We start from the raw sequence: 9,177 nt of genomic DNA on the forward strand, positions 1-9,177 counted from the left end.
CCGCGCCGTCAGCCACATCTGCCCGCCCCCGCGGCGGCCCTTGACCCTGGCCGACGTCCGGCCGGGCATGGAGAACGAGAGGCTGGGGGTCGTGCGGGACTCCATGTTTCAGAACCCGCTCATCGTCAAGGTGAGCCGCCCGCCGCCCGCCGCCCTTTGGTGCCTCCCCTCCCCGGCCGGGGACGCCCCTGGTCCTCCAGCTCGGGCCCAGACGGGCCTTGGACGCCCCAGTGCGGCCACGCGCGGGTCGCGTCGCCTCTTTGAACCTCGGTTTCCTCATCCTCAAAGTGGGATGATAATGGCACCCACTAAAGGGACTGATTGGGGACGCTGAGGGTCGTTGCTGCGGGCCCTGACCCAGCGCCTGACGCGCAGTCAGCCCTCCCAGTGGGCTGCTGTGGTTAGGCCAACCCGCAGGGTGACAAGACAGGTCACACGCACCCAGCCCGTGTCCTTAGTGCCGGTGCTCCTGGGGGAAACCTCTCACCTTTCTCCTGCAGGCCTGGGCTACTTCTATGCAGCAAGGGCTCTCTGTCTGTCCTGGGAATTTTACTTCATAGGGGAATTTCGCCCAATCATGCATCTTATTACTTATCCCAACCACAGCCCTAAGAGAAATAAAACGCTCAAACCTCTGGCCTAGGAGGCCCTGCAGACACAAGTGAGGGAGCTGCGATTTCTAGCTAGATCACATCCTGTTTTTTTTTTTTTTTTTTGAGTTGGAGTCTCACTCTGTCGCCCAGGCTGGAGTGCAGTGGCACACTCACGACCACACCAGCGACGCCCCTGCTGGGCTCTGGCGATCCTTCCGCCTCAGTCTTCCAAGTAGCCAGAACTACAGGCACGTACTACCACGGCTGACTAATTTTTTTGATTTATCGTAGAGACAAGGTTTTGCCTAGCTGCCCGGGCTAGTCTCGAACCCCTGGGCTCAGGCGATCCCCTCACCTCGGCCTCCCAAAGTGCTGGTATTACAGGCGTGAACCACCGTACCCAGCCATTCCCGCATTTTAAAAAATGATATTGGTCTCGATATGTTGCCCAGGCTGGTCTCAAACTCCTGGGCTCAAGTAATCCTCCCACCCGGGACCTCCCAAAGTGTTAGGATAACAGGCGTGAGCCACCGTGCCCGCCAACTTTCTCTTTTATTAGTACCCCCTTCCCTTAGTCTCGTTTTCTGCCTGGAAACCCAACACTGGTGAGGCAGCTACATCTTCCCTGGGGGTCGGGGGTGGGGTGGGGTGGGAGAGGACCACTGGAAAAGTCCAGTTGAAGTTTGATGGTTTGGTGGTTAGGGAGCTAGTCTCGGAGCAAATTTATCTTGTGCCACTAGAGGACAGTGTGCTTTTAAAAATCACCCAGATTTCCAGGTGCAGGCGGTGGAAGGGACAGGTGGTAACCGTGGATTCCACAACAATTATTTATGTGACCGCCAGGCGCTGATTAGAGCCCGGAGGTGGTGGTGGTAGTGGTGGTGGTGGTGGTTTGTTTTTGTTTTTCTTGGTATAGGGAGCTTGGACTTTCTTAACACTGTGCTAGAATCAGCTGAGTTAATTGGTTCTTTGGAACACACTGACTCTCTCCTTCTACCTTCCCAAACTATGGTCCTTTGAAGGAGGGAGGATGCCCAGAGGCCTGTGCTGCCCCTGGGGGAAGCTGGCTTATCACACTGGGCACCCTTCCATCTAATATGCCCCGTGGTGGCTGACACCTGTCATCCCAGCACTTTGGGAGGTCGGGGAGGGAGGATCACTTGAGCCCAGGTGTTTGAGACCATCCTGGGCAACATAGCGAGACCTCATCTCTACAAATAAGAGTGGCAATAAATATAAACAATTAGCTGGCATTGTGGCACGTGCCTGTAGTCCCAGCTACTCAGGAGGCTGAGTCAGGAGGATTGCCTGAGTCCAGGAGGCCAAGACTGTGGTGAGCCATGATTGTGCCACTGCCCTCCAGTCTGTAGCAGAGCAAGACTCTGACTCAAAAAAGATAAAAAGAAAAAGAAAAATGCCCTTTTCTTAGGGTCCCCAAAGTGGACCGAGATCCTTCCCTTTCTTCCAGGTGAAAATAGCCACTCAGTGGACAGACCAGATGGGTAGTTGGGGCCCACCATTCTAGGATCAAGGAGAAAATCAAGTCCACCACCTTGACCAGCTGCATGAATGTTAGGTCATAGCTTTTGCTTGGTTACTAGTGGGCCACCTTCTTCCTCCTCCTCCTCTTCTTTCTTTTTTGAGGCAGGGTCTCACTCTGTCACCCAGGTTGGAGTGCAGTGGCACGATCACAGCCCACCACAGCCTCAACTTCCTGAGCTCGGGCGATCCTCCTGAGTGACTGGGACCACAGGTGCACACCACCACACCTGGCTAATTTTGTTGTTATTTTTTGGAGACAAGGTTTTGCTATGTTGCCCAGACTGATCTTGTGCCCCTGGGCTCAAGTGATCCTCCCACCTCAGCCTCCCAAAGTACTAGAGTTATAGGTGTGAGCCATTGCATCCGGCTTTCTTCTTTCTTAACTATAAAATGAGGGCATTGTGGGGTTATTCTCCATTGCGAATTAGTGTGTGATGCCCACCCAAGTGATATATATGACATATATGATATGTACACACACACATTATACATAAACATAGATTTTACATCTATCACGTATACATATGTGATATATAGTGTACATATGTATATGTGTACATATATGTGTAAAATATAATATATGTTCATATATAATATATGTACAGTTTCTCCCTTTTTTCCTTCTGCTTACCCCTCATAGCAAGAAGGACATCTAGCCTCTGGGTGGCACTAGCAGATCAGCTTCCAGGGCAAATTCGATCCCTGATTTCTGCACCTGAGCTTAGAGTAGGAAAATGTCCAAGAGATGACGGACCCACGACTGGCTTCAGGGCGTGAGACGCAGGGCAGGGCTACCCTGGCGCCAGGCGCCCGCGCGGGAGCATCCGGCCGCGTCCGCCTGGTCCCTGGTGATGGAGCCTGGGACTTGCCTGTTCCTCCAGGGGCCGCCAGGGGACAGGCTTTCCCGCTGACCTGCCTTCTCGGGTCCTTCTAGGGCCACCGGGTACTTTCCGAGGCAGTGAAGATTAGGTCCACATTTCAGTGTTTACCACCTCCTGCGAGATCTGAAAATCTGCTAGTTCTATAGGCCAAAACCTGGTCTAGATAAAAGCTGGCAGAGAAACCGAGCACGAAAAGGATCCTGAGCTGTTACCTTTTCCAGACCCCTTTTTGCCAATGGGCACACCGAAGCATCTCTGCAGGGCTTTTTGTGGCTCAAGGGCAGATCCTGGTTGGCTGCTATGTTCACTGACTCCCAGCCCAGCGTTATTTTTGCCACTCCACCTTCCTGTATTTTAACGAAGATTTAAGTTGTGGGGGGAAAAAATTGGGGTTTTTTGGCTTTTAAAATAAGAGAAAATGGAACGTATTTAAGGTTGCAAAGCTCTAAAAAATATATGTTTTTTAAAATGCAACAGAAATTTCTGTTGAGCTTGACTTGTAGATTTCTTCCTTGTGGCCTATCAGTTTCCCCGCTGCAGGTTTTCAGATCTGTTAGTGTGTGGCAGAGATTGAGAGGTTCCTCAGCCTTGAGTGTCTTTAGGAAGAAGATTAGAATGGAAGTCTGTTTTGGTTTGGTCTAAGTCTGAACCTGAAGGTGTACATCTGTATTGGAAGAATCTAGCACCTTAGAAATAAGTCATTTATTCCACCATATTGGGGGGCTGTGGTGGGCTTGTTTTCTCCAGTGAATGGGATCAGCATTTTTTCATTTAAAATGCAGAGACACTGACTGAACAAAACCCAACATTGGTGTTTCACACCCATGGAATTTACCAGGATGTATACACATCAGTTATTCCAGAACATGTCTGTAAGATGCCACAGTAACCAAGTGAAAAGTGAAAAACGGAGACATCCAAGCAGGTATTTTTTTTATCTACAAATGCTCAACAACTATTTGCCTCATTTAAAGCCAAGCCCACCGGCTATTTCATGAGACTGATTGAGTCAAGTCAGTGTTTCATGTGGCCACAAAAATATGTAGATATTTTCCATGAGAAAGGGCTTCTACCTTATTATATAAAGTGACGTGCAGATAGCCAGTTTTCCTTCAAATGTGACTCTCCGGGAAGAATAAAATTAAGTAGAGAAAGAACCAAGCTGCTTCTCTCTGCTTGATTCTCATTTCCCCAGAATTCTGTGACTCAACATAGAATCCTGCTACAATAGCCTTCAAGGCTCCTTCACAAAACCTGTCAGGATGCACCCTTCTGCCATCGAAGCTCAGCTGATAACCTGTCAATACAATTATAGGGAGAGACTGCTTGGTTTGCTCCCCTGACAGCCTTGAATGTTCTGTCGCCCTGGAGAGGCAGCCTCAGTACAGGGGTGGAATTGATGGAACTGAGCACCCTTGGAAAGCGCAAATGATCATGGCACCTGATTTTTTTTCATAATTTATTACCGACTTTGTTTTTCAGTGGGGATTTATGTCACAAATAAGTGCATACATTTGTAAAATAGAGTCATAGGATCACAGCATCGGGGGCTGGTGGGAAGCTTGCAGTCCAAGATGCCTAGTCCAACTCCTTTTTTGAGGAAATGAAGACCCACTGAGGGGGAGAGACTTGCCCAAGGCGCTGCCTTGACCTGGTGGCAAAAGTGAGTTGAGTCTCAGGTCTCTTGACTTCCGGCCTAGTATTCTCTTGGCCGCAATATGCAATTCACTAATCAGAGACAACCCAGACAGTTCACAAGTGAATCCGATTCCCCTATCCATATTCCTTCTAAAGTGAGTTCTGCTGATTTCTAGGGACTTGTTGACAGCTAAGACATATTTATTCAGTGTTTAGTAAGTGCCCAGCACCACCCTAGGCTTTCCTGGGGAACGTAGAAACAAGTTGAGAACTTAGCCCTGTTCCACAAGGAGTTAACTATTTAATATTTAGCTGGAGAGGTGGGATATGTGTGAGTGTATACAGAGGGTGCAAAGCCACGCATACATATTTTAAGAAAGGAAAAATATATACCGATAACAAAAGACGAGTACAAGTTACATTTGACTTTTGCAATTACAAGAGGTACTCAAAGTGGTTACCATCGTGTATACATTTTATGGCACCCCCGGAATATACGTGTATGTGTGGATATATATATAATGTGTGTGTGTGTGTGTGTGTGTGTGTGTGTGTGTGTGTATGTGTATAGCACCAAGCACAACACCTGCCTTAAAGAAAGCTCTCAGGAAATGTTAGCTCTTATTGTTTCACACACACACACACACACACACACACACACACACACACACACACACAAAATAAGACAGGCATTGTCATGGGTCCTTCCCATTCCCTTGTAAGTTTTCAAGTGAGCTGCACAGTCCCCAAAGGTTCAGATCTGTGGGATGGGAGCCCTGGGCCAGACTCAAGAACCCGGAACTGAACCTTGAAGCGGGGAAAAGCAGATTCAGATCAAGGGTGAGGGGTCTGGGGAAGAAAGCCCACCAGCCCTATGGGGCTGACCGATGGGCCCTCCTCAGATCCTAAGTGTTCGTAGGTCCTGGTTTATGAGACTCAGCGCCGCTGCTGGGATCATTATCATTATCGTCACGAGGAAGCATTTATTTAGAGCCAGTGTGTTCAAATTGGATGCTCTACAAAATTAGGCAACCACACCATGCCCACTAATAGCTTAACATCGCTAATAAATATTGATGCCGGTGAACATAAACGCACAGATAGAGACAGACGCAAAGAGGCAGGCAGACAAAAACACAGTTGTACAAACATCCCAGCGTGGGTCAGTATTTTTATTACATCGGAGTACAATGTGGAAATGGCACAGGCGGCTTCATTGTTGAAGAGAATGTACCCCTGATTGCTCAAATCCTTTTACATTCAATTACAGTGTAATAGGGGGAAATAAAACATCAGGAAGAGATTAAAAACAAGCCACCCATCCTAATGGCCCAGTCTTGGCCGGCCAGTGGGTCGGTCGTTTTCATTTTTCTAGGAAGTCCTGTGGGTTTACCTAACCTTGCATTCCCCGCCCCCCTCCTTCCCTCCCCCCTTTCTCTCTCTCTCTTTCTCTGCCTCCCTTTCTCCCTTTTTTCTCTATTCCTCTCTCTTTCTCTCTCTCTCCTCTCTCTGCCTCCCTCCCTCCTTTCCCCCATCTCTTGGTCTTTATTTTCTTTCTAAATCAAAGCCTCCTCCTTCCAGGCATCGGACACATTCTTCAGCGAACAGGGCTGAAGTAGGAAGCAAAACCCCTGCCCAGCCCCATGGCCATGTCAGGAAGCCCAGACACTTTTCACCACCCTGGGGCGGCCCCTCCTCTGAGGAGGATTCCGCCTTCCTCCTTGTCCCTCTGAAGAAGGTGTGCTTTGGCTTTGAAGCGTTAATGAAGACCAGACCTCAGAATCTTGGCTCAGCCCGCTTCTGATTACGTGGCTGTCAGAACACTGCTGTGGCTTGGCGGGAAGGCCGTTCCTCCTGAAAGAATTCTGAGGCCAGGATGAACACGTCAGCGGTTCCTTCCAGCACCTTCTAGAGCACTGTAAACTCAAGTGTTGCTCGCTGTATAATTCGGACTGCTTTTTCCTTATTTAAAAGACAAAGTTTCCTTTATTCACAAGTGGCCCTGCAGACAAAATTTCAAAATGCTGTTTTCTATTACAGGAGTTTTCAGACTGTTCTGTGGTTTCCAAGGAGCAATGGAGTCTCCTAAAATGTCTGATTCAAACAGACTTTTAAGAAAATGCGTCTTGGTTGGGTGCAGTGGCTCATGTCTGTAATCCAGCACTTCGGGAGGCGGAGGTGAGAGGATTGCCTGAGTCCAGGGGTTGGAGACCAGCCTGGGCAACTTGGTGAGACCTCGTCTCTATAATAATAATTTAAAAAGTTACCCTGGTGTGGTGGTGTGCGCCTGTGGTCCCAGCTACTTGGAAGGCTGAGGCGGAAGGATCACCTGAGCCCAGCAGGTCAAAGCTGCGGTGGCTGTGAGCATGCCACTGCACTCCAGCCTGGGCCACAGAGTAAGACTCCTACTCAAAATAATAATAATAATAAAATCTTCATTTGAAAAGTTTAATAAATACATAAATACAGATAAATGTATTTTAGATGAAACACTAGAGACTACCAGCGTGTTAGCTGTGCTTTGAGTTTGCTCGTTGGGGGTGTTAGTTCTGTGTTTATGCATGGAACACTTGTAAATGTGTCATAGCCAGTGAAGAATGTAGCCAAGGAGATCGCAACCAAGCATAGGATTTTGCTGCTGGGCAAATCTATCGGAGTAGGACAGTATTCGGAACATTTTACTGTGGTCCCTAAGAACTGGGCTGTGTTAAGCCTTAGACCCCTCTGTGGGGCTCTTGTTCTTGCTTTAAAAACAAGTGTTTGGTTGGTTTTAGTGTTTATTGTAACTGCTGAGTGCTGCTTGTCTGACTTTCTTATTAAAAAAAAAAAAAAATGCTGAGTGTGATCATGCTTGTAATCCCAACACTTTGGGCGGTGGAGGCAGGAGGATTGCCTGAGCCCAGAGGTTCGAGACCAGCCTGGGCAACTTGATGAGAGCTTTTCTCGACAATAAATAAAAAACAGCCGGGTGTGGTAGCGTGCGCCTGTAGTTCCAGCTACTTGGAAGGCTGAGGTGGAAGGATTACCTGAGCCCAGGAGGTCGAGGCCACTGTACTCCAGCTTGGGCGACAGAGTGAGACTCCGACTCAAAAAAAAATAGTGAGCATTTGTTGGTCATTGGTAACAATTCAGCTTAAATGAGGTTGTCCCTTGATGCATCTTTCAAGCTCCTGAATCACGTTACACGAAGACACACAGTGTGAGGGGAACTGTTACAAGGGTTTCAGGCAGCAGCTTTTGTTTTCACACAAAAAGTTCAGAAATAAATGGATTGCCTGGGCAGGTATAAAACTGCAGTTACTTCACCAGAAAAGAAGGCTGGCATAGTGGTTCAGCTGCCAGGACACATGCTAGAGTGACTTCTGTCTCAGCCACTTACTTGCTATGCCACCTGTGAGGTTACCTTCCCTTTGAGCCTCAGTTTCCCCCGCTTTAAAATGGGTTGGTCGGCCAGGCTTGGTGGCTCAGCCTGTAATCCCAGCACCCAGGCACACAGTGGCAGGAAACATGAGATGGAGTGGGTGACAGTATTTTTCAACAAGAGTACCAGGGAGAAAAAGTAAGCACTTCAGTGGCTTTGTCTCATTAACAATTTATTTTATAGGTTCAGTCTTTTAACATTTATTTAAAGCCTGTAGATGAGAACAATAAGGTAGCTTTGAGGAACGTATTTGGAAACAGAGTGATGGAAAATTAAAAAGCACTCACTGATTTAGAGCTCTCACGGGCTCCTCCTTGGGCCAGGCACTGCTGGTGTTGTCTCACTGAATCCTCAAAACTCTCCCATGTCTGGGTGCTATTACCATCCCCCCTTTTTTCTTTTCTTTCTTTTTTTTTTTTTGAGTTGGAGTCTCACTCTGTTGCCCAGACTGGAGTGCAGTGGCTGCTCCCGGCCACCGCAGCCTTGACCTGTTGGGGCTCCGGCAATCCTTCCACCTCAGCCTTCCAAGTAGCTGGAACTACAGGCGAGTGTTACCACACCCGGTAGCTTTTGATTTATTGTAGAGATGAGGTCTTGCCAAGTTGCCCGGGCAGGTCTCGAAACCGCAGTCTCAGGCAATCCACTTGCCTCTGCCTCCCAAAGTGCTGGGATTACAGGCTGAGTCACCGAGCCCGGCCCCTTTTTTCTTTTTCAGTCAGGGTCTCATTCTTCTCACTCTGTCACCCAGGCTGGACTATAGTGGCACCATCAGGGCCCACTGCAGCCTTGACTTCCTGGACTCAGGCGATCCTCCCACCTCAGTCTCCCAAGTAGCTGGGACCACACGTGCACACCACCACTCCCAGCTAATTTTTTAATTTTTTGGTAGACTCAGGTTCACTATGTTGCCCAGACTGGTCTCAAATTCTTAGGCTCAAGCAATTCTCCCACCTCAGTCTCCCAAAGTGCTAGAATTATAAGCATGAGCCACCACACCTAGCCTACCATCCCTTTTTTTTTTGAGTTGGAGTCTCACTCTGTTCCCCAGGCTGGAGTGCAGTGGCTGCTCCCAGCCACCACAGCCTCGACCTGCTGGGCTTCG

At 48.6% G+C, this 9,177-nt stretch overlaps 1 protein-coding gene across 1 annotated transcript in view; it reads left to right on the forward strand.

Annotated features, from left to right (window-relative positions):
- Window positions 1–9,177, forward strand: part of CFAP77 (cilia and flagella associated protein 77) — a 174,877-nt gene that overhangs the window by 8,043 nt on the left and 157,657 nt on the right. The window contains exon 4 of the mRNA XM_021718203.1: window positions 4–130. Within this exon, the coding sequence (XP_021573878.1) occupies window positions 4–130 (127 nt within the window). The remainder of the gene's footprint in view (window positions 1–3; window positions 131–9,177) is intronic.

This window comes from Carlito syrichta, unplaced genomic scaffold (assembly GCF_000164805.1).
Source record: "Carlito syrichta isolate Samal-C Ts95f unplaced genomic scaffold, Tarsius_syrichta-2.0.1 Scaffold311915, whole genome shotgun sequence".
NCBI classification, from domain to species: Eukaryota; Metazoa; Chordata; class Mammalia; order Primates; family Tarsiidae; genus Carlito; species Carlito syrichta.